The sequence below is a fragment of the Chiloscyllium punctatum genome, chromosome 49, assembly GCF_047496795.1.
Source record: "Chiloscyllium punctatum isolate Juve2018m chromosome 49, sChiPun1.3, whole genome shotgun sequence".
In the NCBI taxonomy this organism is placed as follows: domain Eukaryota; kingdom Metazoa; phylum Chordata; class Chondrichthyes; order Orectolobiformes; family Hemiscylliidae; genus Chiloscyllium; species Chiloscyllium punctatum.
The window spans coordinates 38777146-38799387 of record NC_092787.1 but is presented as its reverse complement, the minus strand read 5'-3'; the positions used below and the strand labels follow the sequence as shown (position 1 = coordinate 38799387).

Sequence of the window (22242 nt, the reverse complement as noted above, 5' to 3'; positions counted from 1 at the left end):
TAACCTGCAGAGGCACAGAGGACCTGCTGCTGACGTGAGAGCCCAGCTCCTTACCCTGGCAATGTCGATCCTCCTCTGTGGTGTCTACGTGCCTGGTACCGGCCAAGAAAATACTGACTGCACCTTCCCTGTACCACAGCAGCTCCGAGGAGATAGGGCAGGCAGAGGGGAGGATAGAGAATGACTGTCACTCTCAGATGCCCCACTACCACTGTGCTCCCTCTAGCATCCCCCACCCCTACAAATGTCCTTGAGTATAGTGATCGCATCGTGGCTGTCTTGGCTTGGATTAAACGGTGAAGGTGAAGCCAGGTTGTGTCCAGGCTGAGCTGGACAATGGAAGGTGCACTCACCCTCAGCGGTCTCGGTTGTGTGGTCAGTGACTGGCCGATTGGACATGTTACCAACGAGACGGTTCCACCTCAGCATTCCAGGTGATGTGTACTGGCAAATATTGGCCTCGAAGGAGCACAGTCCCTGGACTTCACACTCTCCACCCACAACACTCACATCGTCAAGGGCAATGTCCCCAATACCAGCTCCGGGAGAACCTTCAAACATCAGCTGCAAACAAACAAGATATTTATCACCAGTCCTTCGCCATGTGAAGCTGGACAGTGATATTTGGTGTAAGTGGTGTCGATAACCAGAGGGACAGAGGAAACCATTCAGGAGTTCAGTAATGATGGAACACAGCACTCCCTCAGCACTGACCCTCTGACAGTGCCCACTCCCTCAGCACTGACCCTCTGACAGTGCCCACTCCCTCAGCACTGACCCTCTGACAGTGCCCACTCCCTCAGCACTGACCCTCTGACAGTGCCCACTCCCTCAGCACTGACCCTCCAACAGGGCCCACTCCCTCAGCACTGACGCTCTGACAGTGCCCACTCCCTCAGCACTGACCCTCTGACAGTGCCCACTCCCTCAGCACTGACCCTCTGACAGTGCCCACTCCCTCAGCACTGACCCTCCAACAGGGCCCACTCCCTCAGCACTGACCCTCTGACAGTGCCCACTCCCTCAGCACTGACCCTCCGAGAGTGCCCACTCCCTCAGCGCTGACCCTCCGACAGTGCCCACTCTCTCAGCACTGACCCTCCGACAGTGTGACACTCCCTCAGCACTGACCCTCCGACAGTGCAGCACTCCATCAGCACTGACCCTCCGACAGTGCGGCACTCCCTCAGCACTGACCCTCTGACAGTGTGACACTCCCTCAGCACTGACCCTCCGACAGTGCCCACTCCCTCAGCCCTGACCCTCCGACAGTGCGGCACTCCCTCAGTACTGACCCTCCGACAGTGCCCACTCCCTCAGTACTGACCCTCCGACAGTGCCCACTCCCTCAGCACTGACCCTCCGACAGTGCCCACTCCCTCAGTACTGACCCTCCGACAGTGCCCACTCCCTCAGCATTGACCCTCCGACAGTGCCCACTCCCTCAGCACTGACCCTCCGACAGTGCCCACTCCCTCAGTACTGACCCTCCGACAGTGCCCACTCCATCAGCACTGACCCTCCGACAGTGCCCACTCCCTCAGCACTGACCCTCCGACAGTGCCCACTCCCTCAGCACTGACCCTCCGACAGTGCCCACTCCCTCAGCACTGACCCTCCAACAGTGCAGCACTCCATCAGCACTGACCCTCCAACAGTGCCCACTCCCTCAGCACTGACTCTCCGACAGTGCCCACTCCCTCAGAACTGACCCTCCGACAGTGCGGCACTCCCTCAGTACTGACCCTCCGACAGTGTGACACTCCCTCAGCACTGACCCTCCAACAGTGCGGCACTCCCTCAGCACTGACCCTCCGACAGTGCGGCACTCCCTCAGTACTGACCCTCCGACAGTGCCCACTCCCTCAGCCCTGACCCTCCGACAGTGTGGCACTCCCTCAGCACTGACCCTCCGACAGTGCGGCACTCCCTCAGTACTGACCCTCCGACAGTGCCCACTCCCTCAGTACTGACCCTCCGACAGTGCCCAATCCCTCAGTACTGACCCTCCAACAGTGCGGCACTCCCACAGCATTGACCCTCCGACAGTGCGGCACTCCCTCAGCACTGACCCTCCGACAGTGCGGCACTCCCTCAGCACTGACCCGCTGACAGTGCAGCACTCCCTCAGCACTGACCCTCCGACAGTGCAGCACTCCCTCAGCACTGACCCTCCGACAGTGTGGCACTCCCTCAGAACTGACCCTCCGACAGTGTGGCACTCCCTCAGCACTGACCCTCCGACAGTGCGGCACTCCCTCAGTACTGACCCTCCGACAGTGCCCACTCCCTCAGTACTGACCCTCCGACAGTGCCCAATCCCTCAGTACTGACCCTCCAACAGTGCGGCACTCCCTCAGCACTGACCCTCCGACAGTGCGGCACTCCCTCAGCACTGACCCGCTGACAGTGCAGCACTCCCTCAGCACTGACCCTCCGACAGTGCAGCACTCCCTCAGCACTGACCCTCCGACAGTGTGGCACTCCCTCAGTACTGACCCTCTGACACTGTGACACTCCCTCAGCACAGACCCTCCGACAGTGTGGCACTCCTTCAGAACTGACCCTCCGACAGTGCAGCACTCCCTCAGCACTGACCCTCCGACATTGTGACACTCCCTCAGCACAGACCCTCCGACAGTGTGACACTCCCTCCGTACTGACCCTCCGACAGTGCCCACTCCCTCAGCACTGTCGGAGGGTCAGTGCGGCACTCCCTCAGCACTGACCCTCCAACAGTGCGGCACTCCCTCAGTACTGACCCTCCGACAGTGCCCACTCCCTCAGCCCTGACCTTCCGACAGTGCGGCACTCCCTCAGCACTGACCCTCCGACAGTGTGGCACTCCCTCAGCCCTGACCCACCGACAGTGCGGCACTCCCTCAGCACTGACCCTCCGACAGTGCGGCACTCCCTCAGCACTGACCGTCCGACAGTGTGACACTCCCTCAGCACTGACTCTCCGACAGTGCGGCGCTCCCTCAGCACTGACCCACCGACAGTGCTGCACTCCCTCAGCACTGACCATCCGACAGTGCGGCACTCCCTCAGCACTGACCCTGTGACAGTGCGGCACTCCCACAGCATTGACCCTCCGACAGTGCGGCACTCCCTCAGCACTGACCCTCCAACAGTGCGGCACTCCCTCAGTACTGACCCTCCGACAGTGACCAATCCCTCAGTACTGACCCTCCAACAGTGCGGCACTCCCTCAGCACTGACCCTCCGACAGTGTGGAACTCCCTCAGAACTGACCCTCCGACAGTGCGGTGCTCCCACAGGATTGACCCTCCGACAGTGCGGCACTCCCTCAGCACTGAACCTCCGACAGTGCGGCACTCCCTCAGTACTGACCCTCCGACAGTGCCCAATCCCTCGGCACTGACCCTCCGACAGTGCTGCACTCCCTCAGCACTGACCCTCCGACAGTGCGGCACTCCCTCAGCACTGACCCTGTGACAGTGCGGCACTCCCACAGCATTGACCCTCCGACAGTGCGGCACTCCCTCAGCACTGACCCTCCAACAGTGTGACACTCCCTCAGTACTGACCCTCCAACAGTGCGGCACTCCCTCAGCACTGACCCTCCGACAGTGACCAATCCCTCAGTACTGACCCTCCAACAGTGCGGCACTCCCTCAGCACTGACCGTCCGACAGTGTGGAACTCCCTCAGAACTGACCCTCCGACAGTGCGGCACTCCCTCAGTACTGACCCTCCAACAGTGCGGCACTCCCTCAGCACTGACCCTCCGACAGTGTGGCACTCCCTCAGAACTGACCCTCCGACAGTGCGGCACTCCCTCAGCACTGACCCTCCGACAGTACCCAATCCCTCAGTGCTGACCCTCCAACAGTGCCCAATCCCTCAGTACTGACCCTCCGACAGTGCCCAATCCCTCAGTACTGACCCTCCAACAGTGCGGCACTCCCACAGCATTGACCCTCCGACAGTGCGGCACTCCCTCAGAACTGACCCTCCGACAGTGTCGCACTCCCTCAGTACTGACCCTCCGACAGTGTGGCACTCCCTCAGTACTGACCCTCCGACAGTGCCCACTCCCTCAGCACTGACCCTCCGACTGTGCAGCACTCCCTCAGCACTGACCCGCTGACAGTGCAGCACTCCCTCAGCACTGACCCGCTGACAGTGCAGCACTCCCTCAGCACTGACCCTCCGACAGTGCAGCACTCCCTCAGCACTGACCCTCCGACAGTGTGGCACTCCCTCAGCACTGACCCTCTGACAGTGTGACACTCTCCCAGCACTGACCCTCCGACATTGTGACACTCTCCCAGCACTGACCCTCCGACATTGTGACACTCCCTCAGCACTGACACTCCGACAGTGCGGCACTCCCACAGCATTGACCCTCCGACAGTGCGGCACTCCCACAGCATTGACCCTCCGACAGTGCGGCACTCCCTCAGTACTGACCCTCCGACAGTGAGACACTCCCTCAGCACTGACCCTCCGACAGTGCAGCACTCCCTCAGCACTGACCCTCCGACAGTGCGGCACTCCCTCAGTACTGACCCTCCGACAGTGCCCACTCCCTCAGCCCTGACCCTCCGACAGTGTGGCACTCCCTCAGCCCTGACCCTCCGACAGTGCGGCACTCCCTCAGTACTGACCCTCCGACAGTGCCCACTCCCTCAGTACTGACCCTCCGACAGTGCCCAATCCCTCAGTACTGACCCTCCAACAGTGCGGCACTCCCACAGCATTGACCCTCCGACAGTGCGGCACTCCCTCAGCACTGACCCTCCGACAGTGCCCACTCCCTCAGCACTGACCCTCCGACAGTGCCCACTCCCTCAGCCCTGACCCTCCGACAGTGTGGCACTCCCTCAGCCCTGACCCTCCGACAGTGCGGCACTCCCTCAGCACTGACCCTCCGACAGTGCGGCGCTCCCTCAGCACAGACCCTCCGACAGTGTGACACTCCCTCAGTACTGACCCTCCGACAGTGCCCACTCCCTCAGCCCTGACCTTCCGACAGTGCGGCACTCCCTCAGCACTGACCCTCCGACAGTGTGGCACTCCCTCAGCCCTGACCCACCGACAGTGCGGCACTCCCTCAGCACTGACCCTCCGACAGTGCGGCACTCCCTCAGCACTGACCCTCCGACAGTGTGGCACTCCCTCAGCACTGACCCTCCGACAGTGTGGCACTCCCTCAGCACTGACCCTCCGACAGTGTGGCACTCCCTCAGCACTGACCCTCCGACAGTGCGGCACTCCCTCAGAACTGACCCTCCGACAGTGTGGCACTCCCTCAGTACTGACCCTCCGACAGAGTGACACTCCCTCAGCACTGACCCTCCGACAGTGTGGCACTCCCTCAGCACTGACCCTCCGACAGTGCGGCACTCCCTCAGCACTGACCCTGTGAAAGTGCGGCACTCCCACAGCATTGACCCTCCGACAGTGCGGCACTCCCTCAGCACTGACCCTCCAACAGTGCAGCACTCCCTCAGCACTGACCGTCCGACAGTGTGGAACTCCCTCAGAACTGACCCTCCGACAGTGTGGCACTCCCTCAGTACTGACCCTCCGACAGAGTGACACTCCCTCAGCACTGACCCTCCGACAGTGTGGCACTCCCTCAGCACTGACCCTCCGACAGTGCGGCACTCCCTCAGCACTGACCCTGTGAAAGTGCGGCACTCCCACAGCATTGACCCTCCGACAGTGCGGCACTCCCTCAGCACTGACCCTCCAACAGTGCAGCACTCCCTCAGCACTGACCGTCCGACAGTGTGGAACTCCCTCAGAACTGACCCTCCGACAGTGTGACACTCCCTCAGCACTGACTCTCCGACAGTGCGGCACTCCCTCAGCACTGACCCTCCGACAGTGCGGCACTCCCTCAGCGCTGACCCTCCGACAGTGCGGCACTCCCTCAGCACTGACCCTCCGACAGGGCGGGCGCTCTCTCAGCACTGACCCTCCGACAGTGCGGCGCTCCCACAGGATTGACCCTCCGACAGTGCGGCACTCCCTCAGCACTGACCCTCCGACAGTGCGGCACTCCCTCAGTACTGACCCTCCGACAGTGCCCAATCCCTCAGCACTGACCCTCCGACAGTGCGGCACTCCCTCAGCACTGACCCTCCGACAGGGCGGGCGCTCTCTCAGCACTGACCCTCCGACAGTGCGGCACTCCCTCAGCACTGACCCTCCGACAGGGCGGGCGCTCTCTCAGCACTGACCCTCCGACAGTGCAGCACTCCCTCAGCACTGACCCTCCGACAGTGCGGCACTCCTTCAGCACTGACCCTCCGACAGTGCGGCACTCCCTCAGCACTGACCCTCCGACAGTGTGGCACTCCCTCAGTACTGACCCTCTGACAGTGTGACACTCCCCCAGCACTGACCCTCCAACAGTGCGGAACTCCCTCAGCACTGACCCTCCGACAGTGTGGCACTCCCTCAGCACTGACCCTCCGACAGTGTGGCACTCCCTCAGCACTGACCCTCCGACAGTGCGGCACTCCCTCAGCACTGACCCTGTGAAAGTGCGGCACTCCCACAGCATTGACCCTCCGACAGTGCGGCACTCCCTCAGCACTGACCCTCCAACAGTGCAGCACTCCCTCAGCACTGACCGTCCGACAGTGTGGAACTCCCTCAGAACTGACCCTCCGACAGTGCGGCGCTCCCACAGGATTGACCCTCCGACAGTGCGGCACTCCCTCAGCACTGACCCTCCGACAGTGCGGCACTCCCTCAGTACTGACCCTCCGACAGTGCCCAATCCCTCAGTACTGACCCTCCAACAGTGCGGCACTCCCTCAGCACTGACCCTCCGACAGTGCGGCACTCCCTCAGCACTGACCCTCCGACAGGGCGGGCGCTCCCTCAGCACTGACCCTCCGACAGTGCGGCACTCCCTCAGCACTTACCCTCCGACAGTGCGGCACTCCCTCAGCACTGACCCTCTGACAGTGCCCACTCCCTCAGTACTGACCCTCCGACAGTGCGGCGCTCCCACAGGATTGACCCTCCGACAGTGCGGCACTCCCTCAGCACTGACCCTCCGACAGTGCGGCACTCCCTCAGTACTGACCCTCCGACAGTGCCCAATCCCTCAGCACTGACCCTCCGACAGTGTGGCACTCCCTCAGCACTGACCCTCCGACAGTGCGGCACTCCCACAGCATGGACCCTCCGACAGTGCGGCACTCCTTCAGCACTGACCCTCCGACAGTGCGGCACTCCCTCAGTACTGACCCTCCGACAGTGCCCAATCCCTCAGTACTGACCCTCCGACAGTGCGGCACTCCTTCAGCACTGACCCTCCGACAGTGCCCAATCCCTCAGTACTGACCCTCCAACAGTGCGGCACTCCCTCAGAACTGACCCTCCGACAGTGTCGCACTCCCTCAGTACTGACCCTCCGACAGTGTGGCACTCCCTCAGTACTGACCCTCCGACAGTGCCCACTCCCTCAGCACTGACCCTCCGACAGTGCAGCACTCCCTCAGCACTGGCCCTCCGACAGTGTGGCACTCCCTCAGAACTGACCCTCCGACAGTGCGGCACTCCCTCAGCACTGACCCTCCGACAGTGCAGCACTCCCTCAGCACTGACCCGCTGACAGTGCAGCACTCCCTCAGCACTGAACCTCCGACAGTGCAGCACTCCCTCAGCACTGACCCTCCGACAGTGTGGCACTCCCTCAGTACTGACCCTCTGACAGTGCAGCACTCCCTCAGCACTGACCCGCTGACAGTGCAGCACTCCCTCAGCACTGACCCTCCGACAGTGCAGCACTTCCTCAGCACTGACCCTCCAACAGTGCGGCACTCCCTCAGTACTAACCCTCCGACAGTGCCCACTCCTTCAGCCCTGACCCTCCGACAGTGCGGCACTCCCTCAGCACTGACCCTCCGACAGTGTGGCACTCCCTCAGCCCTGACCCACCGACATTGCGGCACTCCCTCAGCACTGACCCTCCGACAGAGTGACACTCCCTCAGCACTGACTCTCCGACAGTGCGGCACTCCCTCAGCACTGACCCTCCGACAGTGCGGCACTCCCTCAGCACTGACCCTCCGACAGAGTGACACTCCCTCAGCACTGACTCTCCGACAGTGCGGCACTCCCTCAGCACTGACCCTCCGACAGTGCGGCACTCCCTCAGCGCTGACCCTCCGACAGTGCGGCACTCCCTCAGCACTGACCCTCCGACAGGGCGGGCGCTCTCTCAGCACTGACCCTCCGACAGTGCGGCGCTCCCACAGGATTGACCCTCCGACAGTGCGGCACTCCCTCAGCACTGACCCTCCGACAGTGCGGCACTCCCTCAGTACTGACCCTCCGACAGTGCCCAATCCCTCAGCACTGACCCTCCGACAGTGCGGCACTCCCTCAGCACTGACCCTCCGACAGGGCGGGCGCTCTCTCAGCACTGACCCTCCGACAGTGCGGCACTCCCTCAGCACTGACCCTCCGACAGTGCAGCACTCCCTCAGCACTGACCCTCCGACAGTGCGGCACTCCTTCAGCACTGACCCTCCGACAGTGCGGCACTCCCTCAGCACTGACCCTCCGACAGTGTGGCACTCCCTCAGTACTGACCCTCTGACAGTGTGACACTCCCCCAGCACTGACCCTCCAACAGTGCGGAACTCCCTCAGCACTGACCCTCCGACAGTGCGGCACTCCCTCAGCACTGACCCTCCGACAGTGTGACACTCCCTCAGCACTGACCCTCCGACAGTGCAGCACTCCCTCAGCACTGACCCTCCGACAGTGCGGCACTCCCTCAGCACTGACCCTCCGACAGTGCGGCACTCCCTCAGCACAGACCCTCCGACAGTGTGACACTCCCTCAGCACTGACCCTCCGACAGTGTGACACTCCCTCAGCACTGACCCTTCGACAGTGCAGCACTCCCTCAGCACTGACCCTCCGACAGTGCTGCACTCCCTCAGTACTGACCCTCCGACAGTGCCCACTCTCTCAGCCCTGACCCTCCGACAGTGTGGCACTCCCTCAGCACTGACCCTCCGACAGTGCGGCACTCCCTCAGCCCTGACCCTCCAACAGTGCGGCACTCCCTCAGCACTGACCCTCCGACAGTGCGGTGCTCCCCCAGCACTCACCCTCCGACATTGTGACACTCCCTCAGCACAGACCCTCCGACAGTGTGACACTCCCTCAGCACTGACCCTCCGACAGTGCAGCACTCCCTGAGCACTGACCCTCCGACAGTGCAGCACTCCCTCAGCACTGACCCTCCGACAGTGTGGCACTCCCTCAGCCCTGACCCTCCGACAGTGCGGCACTCCCTCAGCACTGACCCTCCGACAGTGCGGCACTCCCTCAGCCCTGACCCTCCGACAGTGCCCACTCCCTCAGCACTGACTCTCCGACAGTGCGGCACTCCCTCAGTACTGACCCTCCGACAGTGCGGCACTCCCTCAGCACTGACCCTCTGACTGTCGGTCGCTCAGTCAGGATGTTATTACCTGGAAGTGCTTGTTCTGGGGTGCGATGGTGTGAAATGCCCATCTCCATTGATTCCCCTGTGTCCCTGTCTTTGTCCACAGGAGCTCCTCAGGCTGGCCTTGTTGCTGCACCTTGAGACTCAACGTTCCTGCAGAGAGAGCTCAGTGTGATTCCCACATCCTGTAGGTCAGGGACACACTGCAGAGAGAGCTCAGTGTGATTCCCACATCCTGTAGGTCAGGGACACACTGCAGAGAGAGCTCAGTGTGATTCCCACACCCTGTAGGTCAGGGACACACGACAGGCTGGAGACAGCTGGCCTTGTTGGATAATCCCTTCATGGATAATAGGGTCACAAACACTTGAAGGTAGGGGTGGTTATGAAAGGAAGTCTGCCTGAATATGATCTGCATTGCACGATGATACTCACATTGAGGCTGTGCGGTAATGATCAAACAGAGCACTCCCCAGACAGGTTAGTGGGTTAATGGGTATACATGGTTTACTAGGTTAGAGATCATATAGATTTACATTGAAAGAATCTTGCTGAATGATTATTTGATTCTGTGATTGGGGAGTTCATAACTGCTTCCAAATACTATCAGTCACAACGGTGCTCAGACACGAGCTGCTGGGGATGGTGATAAAATAAGGGCCAATCTGTCCCAGTCTGATTTACGCTGCACAACCCTCAGCAACAGAATCCCAACACATCAGTCCAATGTAGGGGATGGAGATAACAGGGAGATTCACACAGCATTCAGGAGTTACCAGGCCAAACACCGTAATGACATGTTAACCATACCCGAAACACCGCGCAATCACATCATGGAGATTTCCATTTTAAATGGGGCTTCTGAGAGTCAGTGTGTGTGGGACTGTTCCCCAGTGAGAGTCAGTGTGTGTGGGACTGTTCCCCAGTGAGAGTCAGTGTGTGTGGGACCCTGTACCCCAGTGAGAGTCAGTGTGTGTGGGACTGTATCCCAGTGAGAGTCAGTGTGTGTGGGACCCTGTACCCCAGTCAGAGTCAGTGTGTGTGGGACTGTATCCCAGTGAGAGTCAGTGTGTGTGGGACTGTACCCCAGTGAGAGTCAGTGTGTGTGGGACCCTGTACCCCAGTGAGAGTCAGTGTGTGTGGGACTGTACCGCAGTGAGAGTCAGTGTGTGTGGTACTGTCCCCCAGTGATAGTCAGTGTGTGTGGTACTGTCCCCCAGTGATAGTCAGTGTGTGTGGTACTGTCCCCCAGTGATAGTCAGTGTGTGAGGGACTGTACCCCAGTGAGAATCAGTGTGTGAGGGACTGTACCCCAGTGAGAGTCAGTGTGTGTGTGGGTCAGTATCCCAGTGAGAGTCAGTGTGTGTGGGATTATAACCCAGTGAGAGTCAGTGTGTGAGTCTGTACCACTTGAGTGACAGTGTGTGTGGGACTGTACCCCTTGAGAGACAGTGTGTGTGGGACTGTACCCCAGTGAGAGTCTGTGTGTGTGTGTGACTGTCCCCCAGTGAGATTCAGTGTGTGTGGTACTGTCCCCCAGTGAGAGTCAGTGTGTGAGGGACTGAACCCCAGTGAGGGTCAGTGCGTGTGGAACCCCCCCCCAGTGACAGTCAGTGTGTGTGTGGGTCAGTATCCCAGTGAGAGTCAGTGTGTGTGAGACTGTACCCCGTGAGAGACAGTGTGTGTGGAACTGTACCCTAGTGAGACTCAGTGTGTGTGGGACAGTACCCCATGATAGTCTGTGTGTGGGACTGAACTTGAGTGACAGTCAGTGTGTGTGGTACTGTACCCCAGTGAGAGTCAGTGTGTGTGGGAATGTTCCCCAGTGAGAGTCAATGTGTGTGGGACCCTGTACCCCAGTGAGAGTCAGTGTGTGTGGGACTGTACCGCAGTGAGAGTCAGTGTGTGTGGTACTGTCCCCCAGTGATAGTCAGTGTGTGAGGGACTGTACCCCAGTGAGAATCAGTGTATGTGGGACTATCCCCCAGTGATAGTCAGTGTGTGAGGGACTGTACCCCAGTGAGAGTCAGTGTGTGTGTGGGTCAGTATCCCAGTGAGAGTCAGTGTGTGTGGGATTATAACCCAGTGAGAGTCAGTGTGTGAGTCTGTACCACTTGAGTGACAGTGTGTGTGGGACTGTACCCCTTGAGAGACAGTGTGTGTGGGACTGTACCCCAGTGAGAGTCTGTGTGTGTGTGTGACTGTCCCCCAGTGAGATTCAGTGTGTGTGGTACTGTCCCCCAGTGAGAGTCAGTGTGTGAGGGACTGAACCCCAGTGAGGGTCAGTGCGTGTGGAACCCCCCCCCCAGTGACAGTCAGTGTGTGTGTGGGTCAGTATCCCAGTGAGAGTCAGTGTGTGTGAGACTGTACCCCGTGAGAGACAGTGTGTGTGGAACTGTACCCTTGAGACTCAGTGTGTGTGGGACAGTACCCCATGATAGTCTGTGTGTGGGACTGAACTTGAGTGACAGTCAGTGTGTGTGGTACTGTACCCCAGTGAGAGTCAGTGTGTGTGGGAATGTTCCCCAGTGAGAGTCAGTGTGTGTGGTACTGTACCCCAGTGAGAGTCAGTGTGTGTGGGAATGTTCCCCAGTGAGAGTCAATGTGTGTGGGTCTGTACCCCCTGAGAGACAGTGTGTGTGGAACTGTATCCCAGTGAGAGTCAGTGTGTGTGGGACTGTATTCCAGTGAGAGTCAGTGTGTGTGGGACTGTCCCCCAGTGAGAGTCAGTGTGTGTGGGTCTGTACCCCCTGAGAGACAGTGTGTGTGGAACTGTATTCCAGTGAGAGTCAGTGTGTGTGTGGGACCATCCCCCAGTGAGAGTCAGTGTGTGCGTGAGACTGTCCCCCAGTGAGAGTCAGTGTGTGTGAGACTGTCCCCCAGTGAGAGTCAGTGTGTGTGGGACTGTATCCCAGTGAGAGTCAGTGTGTGTGGTACTGTACCTCAGTGAGAGTCAGTGTGTGTGGGACAGTATCCCAGTGAGAATCAGTGTGTGTGGGACTGTCCCCCTTGAGAGACAGTGTGTGGGACTGTACCCAGTGAGAGTCAGTGTGTGTATGGGACCGTCCCCCAGTGAGAGTCAGTGTGTGTGAGACTGTACCCCAGTGAGAGTCAGTGTGTGTGGGACTGTCCCCCTTGAGAGACAGTGTGTGGGACTGTACCCAGTGAGAGTCAGTGTGTGTATGGGACCGTCCCCCAGTGAGAGTCAGTGTGTGTGGGACTGTCCCCCATTGAGAATCAGTGTGTGTGGGACTGTCCCCCATTGAGAGTCAGTGTGTGTGGGACTGTCCCCCAGTGAGAGTCAGTGTGTGTGGGATTATAACCCAGTGAGAGTCAGTGTGTGAGTCTGTACCACTTGAGAGACAGTATGTGTGGGACTGTACCCCTTGAGAGACAGTGTGTGTGGGACTGTCCCCCAGTGAGATTCAGTGTGCGTGTGACTGTACCCCAGTGAGAGTCAGTGTGTGTGGTACTGTCCCCCAGTGAGAGTCAGTGTGTGAGGGACTGAACCCCAGTGAGGGTCAGTGCGTGTGGAACCCCCCCCCCCAGTGACAGTCAGTGTGTGTGTGGGTCAGTATCCCAGTGAGAGTCAGTGTGTGTGAGACTGTACCCCGTGAGAGACAGTGTGTGTGGAACTGTACCCTAGTGAGACTCAGTATGTGTGGGACAGTACCCCATGATAGTCTGTGTGTGGGACTGAACTTGAGTGACAGTCAGTGTGTGTGGGACTGTACCCCAGTGAGAGCCAGTGTGTGTGGGAATGTTCCCCAGTGAGAGTCAGTGTGTGTGGGACTGTCCCCCAGTGAGAGTCAGTGTGTGTGGGTCTGTACCCCCTGAGAGACAGTGTGTGTGGAACTGTATTCCAGTGAGAGTCAGTGTGCGTGTGGGACCATCCCCCAGTGAGAGTCAGTGTGTGCGTGAGACTGTCCCCCAGTGAGAGTCAGTGTGTGTGGGACTGTATCCCAGTGAGAGTCAGTGTGTGTGAGACTGTACCCCAGTGAGAGTCAGTGTGTGTGAGACTGTACCCCAGTGAGAGTCAGTGTGTGTGGGACTGTACCCCAGTGAGAGTCAGTGTGTGAGGGACTGTACCCCAGTGAGAGTCAGTGTGTGTGTGGACTGTACCCCAGTGAGAGTCAGTGTGTGTGGGACTGTACCTCAGTGAGAGTCAGTGTGTGTGGGACTGTACCCCAGTGAGTCAGTGTGTGTGAGACTGTATCCCAGTGAGAGTCAGTGTGTGTGAGACTGTACCCCAGTGAGAGTCAGTGTGTGTGGGACTGTACCCCAGTGAGAGTCAGTGTGTGTGGGACTGTACCCCAGTGAGAGTCAGTGTGTGTGAGACTGTACCCCAGTGAGAGTCAGTGTGTGTGGGACTGTATCCCAGTGAGAGTCAGTGTGTGTGAGACTGTACCCCAGTGAGAGTCAGTGTGTGTGTGGACTGTACCCCAGTGAGAGTCAGTGTGTGTGGGACTGTACCCCAGTGAGAGTACCAAGGCTCTAAAGGAGCCTTCCACATCCATCAAAGTTTCACCTGCACATCCACTAATATCATTTATTGTATCCGTTGCTCCCGATGCGGTCTCCTCAACATTGGGGAGACTGGACACCTCCTAGCAGAGCGCTTTAGGGAACATCTCCGGGACACCCGCACCAATCAACCCCACCGCCCCGTGGCCCAACATTTCAACTCCCCCTCCCACTCTGCCGAGGACATGGAGGTCCTGGGCCTCCTTCACCGCCGCTCCCTCACCACCAGACGCCTGGAGGAAGAACGCCTCATCTTCCGCCTCGGAACACTTCAACCCCAGGGCATCAATGTGGACTTCAACAGTTTCCTCATTTCCCCTTCCCCCACCTCACCCTAGCTCCAAACTTCCAACTATCCTCCATATGCCTATCCAATGCCTGTTTAAATGCCCATAAAGAGGGAGAGTCCACCACTGCTACTGGCAGGGCATTCCATGAACTCACGACTCGCTGAGTAAAGAATCTACTCCTAACATCTGTCCTATACCTACCACCCCTTAATTTAAAGCTATGCCCCCTTGTAATAGCTGACTCCATACGTGGAAAAAGGTTCTCATGGTCAACCCTATCAAAACCCCTAATCATCTTGTACACCTCTATCAAGTCACCCCTAAACCTTCTTTTCTCCAATGAAAACAGCCCCAAGTGCCTCAGCCTTTCCTCATATGATCTTCCTACCATACCAGGCAACATCCTGGTAAACCTCCTCTGCACCCGTTCCAGTGCCTCCACATCCTTCCTATAGTATTGCGACCAAAACTGCACACAATACTCCAGATGCAGCCGCACCAGAGTCTTATACAACTGCAACATGACCTCAGGACTCCGGAACTCAATTCCTCTACCAATAAAAGCCAGTAAGCCATATGCCTTCTTCACCGCACTATTTACCTGGATGGCAACTTTCAGAGATCTGTGTACATGGACACCAAGATCCCTCTGCTCATACACACTACCAAGTATCCGACCATTAGCCCAGTACCCCATCTTTTTGTTACTCTTACCAAAGTGAATCACCTCACACTTACCCACATTGAACTCCATTTGCCACCTGTCTGCCCAGCTCTGCAGCTTCTCTATATCCCGCTGTAACCTGCCACATCCTTCCTCACTGTCCACAACTCCACTGACTTTCATATCATCCGCAAACTTGCTCACCCAGCATTCTAGCCCCTCCTCCAGGTCATTTATAAAAATGACAAACAGCAATGGTCCCAAAACAGATCCTTGTGGAACACCGCTAGTAACTGCACTCCAAGATGAACCTTTACCATCAACTACTACCCTCTGTCTTCTTCCAACCAGCCAATTCCTAATCCAAACCTCCAACTCACCCTCAATGCCATACCTCCGTATTTTTTGCAGTCGCCTACCATGGGGGACCTTATCAAATGCCTTACTAAAATCCATATACACCACATCTACCGCTTTACCCTCGTCCACCTCCTTAGTCACCTTCTCAAAGAATTCAATAAGGTTTGTGAGGCATGACCTGCCCTTCACAAAACCATGCTGACTATCCTTGATCACATTATTCTTATCCAGATGTTCATAAATCCTATCCCTTACAATTCTCTCTAAGACTTTGCCCACAACAGAATTGAGGCTCACTGGCCTATAGTTACTAGGGTTATCCCTACTCCCCTTCTTGAACAAGGGAACCACATTTGCTAGCCTCCAGTCTTCTGGCACTATTCCTGTAGACAACGAGGACATAAAAAATCAAGGCCAACGGCTCTGCTATCTCCTCCCTTGCTTCCCAGAGAATCCTGGGATAAATGTCATCAGGCCCAGGGGACTTATCTATTTTCACCCTTTCCAGAATTTCCAACACCTCTTCCCTACATACTTCAAAGCCATCCATTCTAATTAATTGTGACTCAGTATTCACATCGGCAACAATGTCCTGTTCCTGAGTGAATACTGACGAAAAGTATTCATTCAGTGCCTCCCCAATCTCTTCAGCCTCCACACACAACTTCCCACTACTATCCTTGTCTGGACCTATTCCTACCCTAGTCATCCTTTTATTCCTGACATACCTATAGAAAGCCTTTGAGTTTTCCCTAATCCTACCAACCAAGGACTTTTCATGTCCCCTTCTCGCTGCTCTTAGCTCTCTCTTCAGGTCCTTCCTGGCTACCTTATAGCTCTCAATCGCCCCCAATTGAACCTTCATGCTTCATCTTTACATAGGCCTCCCTCTTCCCTTTAACAAGGGATTCCAATTCCTTATTAAACCACGGCTCCCTCACACGACCCTTTCCTCCCTGCCTGACGGGTACATACTTACCAAGGACACACATGTAGAGGAGTGTTCCCTGGCTATACTTTGAGAATGATTTAGAACATAGAACAGTACAGCACAGAACAGGCCCTTCAGCCCACGATGTTGTGCCGACCACTGATCCTCATGTGTGCACCCTTAAATTTCTGTGACCATATGTATGTCGAGGAGTCTCTTAAATGTCCCCAATGACCCTGCCTCCACAACTGCTGCTGGCAACGCATTCCATGCTCTCACAACTCTCTGTGTAAAGAACCCGCCTCTGACATCCCCTCTATACTTCCCTCCAACCAGCTTAAAACTATGACCCCTCGTGTTCGTCATTTCTGTCCAATGTTTTCTGAACACTCACCGATTTTCGGTCCATACATGTGATACCAGAAGGATAAGCACTGATTGGCTGAGGTGGCAGTCTGGAGGGTCGTTGTGAGCCGTGCTGCCTGGTTTGGGAGTAAGGCTGATGAATTGTGGATAAACAAGTAATACCCTGAAATTCAAAGAATGCTTGGTTAGTGGTGAAAGGTGTGTTCCGTGTTCACAGCTTTACGTTTTGTCTCGTAGATGCGCTGTCCTTTCCAGGTTCCCCATCAGATCCAACAGCAATGCTGCCTTGGGACTCATTCCTTCCTTGTTTAAATGTCTGGATTAAACGCATTGTCGGAGCACTGTCCCCCCATAATGATCTGAGGGATTCAGGTCAAAGGCCCATCGACTCTCTCTCAGGTCAAATAGTCCTAAGATATAGGAGCAGAAGTGGGTCACTCAGCCCATCACGGTCGCTCCACCATTCAATAAGATCATGTCTGACCTCTGCACCCTGAACTCTACTTTCCAGCTTTTTGCACTCAACCCTTGATCCCGCCCCTGATTAAAAATCCAATCTACCTCAGCTTGGACAACCCAGCGGTAAAGAATACCACAGATTCACTCCTCTCAAAGAAAACTAACCCTCCACTTGTCCCAAGTGTCCTATGTCCTGAGGTTAGCTGCTCTGGCCCTAGACTCTCCCATAAGGAGACAACCTACCTGCTCACTGTCGGTGACATTGGTGTCTGTTTCAAAGGTCTGGCATTTTTCAAAACTGCATTGTGTCCAAGTTGAAACCCACTCGATTTCTCCTCAAAGGGCAGTACATAGCTCTCCCATGAGAGAAGCTGTTTAGCTTATTTGTGTGCGTGTGTGTATGTGTGGGTGTGTGTATGTGTGCGCACTCACGCGAGGGTATGTGCGTGTGTGGGTGAGTCCAAAGATTAGGTGGATCGGCCAGACCAAATTGCCCCAGTGTCCAAGGTTAGGTGAATTAGCCATGGGAAATGCAGGGTTACAGGAATAGGGTTGGGGGCTGGGTTTGGGGTGGAAAGCTCTTCAAGGGTGGTGGGGGGGGGGGGGGCGTGGTGATGTGGACTTGATGGACCGAATAGCTGCACTGTAGGGATTCTATTATACATGTATCTGTGTGTGTGTGTGTGTGAGCGTGTGTGTGTGTGTGTGTGTGTGTGTGAGAGTGTGTGTGTGTGTGTGTGAGCGTGTGTGTGTGTGTGAGAGTGTGTGTGTGTGTGTGAGTGAGAGTGTGTGTGTGTGTGTGTGTGAGTGTGTGTGTGTGTGTGTGAGAGTGTGTGAGAGTGTGTGTGTGTGTGAGTGTGTGTGTGTGTGTGTGTGTGTGAGAGTGTGTGAGAGTGTGTGTGTGTGTGTGAGTGTGTGTGAGTGTGTGTGAGTGTGTGTGTGTGAGTGTGTGTGTGTGTGTGTGTGTGTGTGTGTGTGTGAGTGTGTGTGTGTGTGTGTGTGTGTGTGTGTGTGAGTGTGTGTGTGTGTGTGTGTGAGTGTGAGTGTGTGTGTGAGTGTGTGAGTGTGTGTGTGTGTGTGTGAGTGTGTGTGTGTGTGTGAGTGTGTGTGTGTGTGTGTGTGTGTGAGTGTGAGTGTGTGTGTGAGTGTGTGAGTGTGTGAGTGTGTGTGTGTGTGTGTGTGTGTGTGTGTGTGTGAGTGTGTGAGTGTGTGTGTGTGTGTGAGTGTGTGTGTGTGTGTGAGTGTGTGTGTGTGTGTGTGTGTGTGTGAGTGTGTGTGTGAGTGTGTGAGTGTGTGAGTGTGTGTGTGTGTGTGTGTGTGTGAGTGTGTGAGTGTGTGTGTGTGTGAGTGTGTGTGTAGTGACTGCAGAGTATCCTAAGTCTATGCTCAAAAACTGCATACCTTCATGACTCCAGCCACCAGAACATCTGCTCCCCCCGTTACCCACTGATTCCAGTTTTTCTCGGGCTCCTTGACCCCACGCTCAGTCAAAGGTAGCCGTGATATCAAAGGTTTCTCCCCGCCCCCCACCCCCGGGATTCAGTTCTTTTGTCCATGTTTGACCCAAGGCTGGAATGAGGTCAGGGGCTGAGTGGCCCTGACCGAACCCAAACTGGGCCTCACTGAGCAGGTTATTGCTGAGCAGGTGCTGCCTGATAGCGCTGTTCCTGACCCTGTCCATCACCTCACTGATGATCGAGAGTAGACCGATTGGGTGATATTTGGCCAGTTTGGATTGGTCCTGTTTTTTTTGTGTCCAGGACAGGCCCATTGTCAGGTCCCACAGCCCTTTCCAATATTCAGTGACTCCAACCATTTCTTGATGTCAAGTGAAGTGTGGAGTGAGTCGAATTGACTGAAGTCTGGTATCTGTGACGTTGGGGACCACTGGAGGAGGCTGAGATGGATCATCTGCTCAGCACTTCTGGCTGAAGGTGGCTGTGGAAGCTTCAGCCTTATCGGGGTGGCCCAGTGGTTAGCACTGCTGCCTCACAGCACCAGGGTCCCAGGTTTGATCCCAGCCTCGGGCGACTGTCTGTGTGGAGTTTGCACCTTGTCTGCGTGGGTTTCCTCCCACAGTCACAAAAGATGTGCAGGTTCAGGTAAACTGGCCATGCTCAGCTGCCCATAGTGTTGGGGGGAATGGGTCTGGGTGGGTTACACTTCGGAGGGTCGGTGTGGACTGGTTGGGCCGAAGGGCCTGTTTCCACACTGTAGGGAATCTAATCTCACCTGATGTGCTGGGCTCTTCCATCGTTGAGGATGGGGATATTTGTGGAACCTCTACCACCATTCCTGGTTGGATGTGGCAGGACTGCAGAGCTTAGATCTGATCAGTTGGTTGTGGGATCGCTTGGCTCTGTCTATGACTTGCTGTTTAGCAGGCACGTCGTCCTGGTCTGGCAGCTTCACCAAATTAGCACCGCATTTTCAGGTAAGCTCCTGATTTACCCTGAATTGGGGTGGATCCCCTGGTTTGATGATAATGACTAAATGGGGGGATATGTCAGGCCATGAGATTATAGATTGTGCTGGAGTACGATTCTGCTGCTGATGACCCATAGTCCCTCATGGGTACCTAATCTTGAGCAGCTCGATGTATTTGAAGTCTGTCCCATTGAGCACAGTGATAGTGCCACACAACATGATGGAGGGTATTCGCAATGTGAAGGCAGGACTTTGTCTCCACACGGACTTTGTGGTGGTGATTCTGAACAATACTGTCATGATTAATTGCATTTGCAGACTGTTAAGGACGAGATTGAGTATATTTTTTTTCCTGTTGTTGGTTCCCTCACCACCTGCTGCAGACCCAGTGCACCAGCTGTTTCCTTTAGGACCTGACCAGCTCAATCTGTCGTCATAGTGCTGACACTGACACCCCACCACCCAGAGGACATTCGGCCCCCTTGCTACCCTCAGACATGTCGTTCAACATGGAGGAGTACTGATTTATCAGCCGAGGGAGGACAGGATGCGGTGATCAGCAGGATTTCCTTGCCCACGTTTTTTGTGAAGTCTTTATGGGGTCTGGAATCGATGGTGAAAACTTCCCGGGCAACTCCGTCCTGACTGTATCCCACTGTGTGCCACCACCTCTGCTGGGTCTGTCCTACCCAGTGGGAGAGGACATATCCAGGCACGGTGATGGTGGTGTCCGGGACATTGTCTGTAAGGTATTGTCCCGTGACTATGACAATGTCAGGCTGTTGCTTGACGAGTCTGTGAGACAGCTCTCCCCGTTTCGACACTAATCCCCCAGATGTTAGTGAGGGAGACTTTGCAGGGTCGACAGGGCTGTTTCTCCCAACAGAAGTGGGGACTGCAGATGCTGGAGATTAGAGTCAAGATCAGAGTGGTGCTGGAAAAGCACAGCAGGTCAGGCAGCGTCCGAGGAGCAGGAAAAGCTTTTGCCCAAAACATCGATGTTTCCTGCTCCTTGGATGCTGCCAGATCTGCTGTGCTTTTCCAGCACCACTCTCCTCAATGCCGAAGTCAATGGCAGGTGTCCAGTTGGTTTCATAAGACCATAAGACATAGGAGTGGAAGTAAGGCCATTCGGCCCATCGAGTCCACTCCGCCATTCAATCATGGCTGATGGGCATTTCAACTCCACTTACCCGCGTTCTCCCCGTAGCCCTTAATTCCCCGAGACAACAAGAATCTATCAATCTCTGCCTTGAAGACATTTAGTGTCCCAGCCTCCACTGCACTCTGCGGCAATGAATTCCACAGGCCCACCACTCTCTGGTTTCATTTCTTTGCTGAGACTTTGCAGTGACTAGTACAACTGAGGGAGTTGTGGGCCATTTCAGGGGGCAGCTGAGAGTTGTTGTGGGTTTGGTGTCACATGTCGGCCAGACCAGGTGAACCTGGCAGATTTCCTTCCCTGAGCCGAGAATCGTCAGTGATTTCATGGTTTAATGATGAAACATCCAGATTCCACCATCTGCACTCAATTGCGGGTCCCCAGAACATTGCCTGACTCTTGGGATTGCTACTAGCTGAAAATGTGTTGCTGGAAAAGCACAGCAGGTCAGGCGACATCCAAGGAGCAGGAGAATCAACGTTTCGGGAAGGGCTTACGCCCGAAACATCGATTCTCCTGCTCCTTGGATGCTACTGACCTCCCGCGCTTTTCCAGCAACACATTTTCAGCTCTGATCTCCAGCCTCTGCAGTCCCCACTTTCTCCTCCAGGGATGGCTAGACCAGCAGCAATACCACTTGACCTATCACACCCTGACCCGGCCAGTTGCTCCCTTTACCTCTGAGTGCCCTGAGGTTTGAACCCATGGTCCATCCTGTTTACCTTTGCCATTGAGAGTGTGATCATACATCGGGCTGTATTTCCACAGGTCACTGCCATTATCACGAATCCACTGAAGATTATCAGTCTCCTTTTCTTCCCATTCACAGAAATCCACTTCAAAATTACAAGAGATAGCTGGAAGCAAAGAAATCAAGTTGGAGCTAGCTTTTTGAGACTATTCCCTCCATCCGCACCATCGGCTGATCAGTAAATCAATAAAATGGGAGCTAATCTGATCATTCACATTCCTGTCCACATCTGATAACCTCTCACAGGATTGTTATGGTACATAAGGAGGCCATTCAGCCCATCATGTTGGTACCAGCTCTATCTCCTAGTGCTAAATGCCTGCCTTTTCTACAGCCCAGCACTGCATTCCAAATAATTATCCAACATCCTGAGGGGGATTGAGGGGGTAAGGGGGGGACACAGGGACTGAGGGGGTAAGGGGGGGACACAGGGACTGAGGGGGTAAGGGGGGGTCACAGGGACTGAGGGGGTAAGGGGGTCACAGGGACTGAGGGGGTAAGGGGGGGACACAGGGACTGAGGGGGTAAGGGGGGGGACACAGGGACTGAGGGGGTAAGGGGGTCACAGGGACTGAGGGGGTAAGGGGACACGGGGACTGAGGGGGTAAGGGGGACACAGGGACTGAGGGGGTAATGGGGGGACACAGGGACTGGGGGGTAAGTGGGGGAAACAGGGAATGAGGGGGTAAGGGGGTCACAGGGACTGAGGGGGTAAGGGGGGGAAACAGGGAATGAGGGGGTAAGGGGGGGAAACAGGGAATGAAGGGGTAAGGGGGGACACAGAGACTGAGGGTGTAAGGGGGACATGGGGACTGAGGGGGTAAGGGGGGGCACGGGGACTGAGGGGGTAAGGG

At 56.2% G+C, this 22242-nt stretch overlaps 1 protein-coding gene across 1 annotated transcript in view; it reads right to left on the bottom strand.

Moving 5' to 3' along the window:
* LOC140469283 (apical endosomal glycoprotein-like) overlaps positions 1 to 22242 on the bottom strand; it is a 48991-nt gene that overhangs the window by 2091 nt on the left and 24658 nt on the right. The window contains exons 2-5 of the mRNA XM_072565626.1: positions 21360 to 21494; positions 16618 to 16752; positions 9480 to 9607; positions 354 to 564 (exon numbers count right to left, since the gene is read on the bottom strand). Coding sequence (XP_072421727.1) covers positions 354 to 564; positions 9480 to 9607; positions 16618 to 16752; positions 21360 to 21494 — 609 coding nt within the window. The remainder of the gene's footprint in view (positions 1 to 353; positions 565 to 9479; positions 9608 to 16617; positions 16753 to 21359; positions 21495 to 22242) is intronic.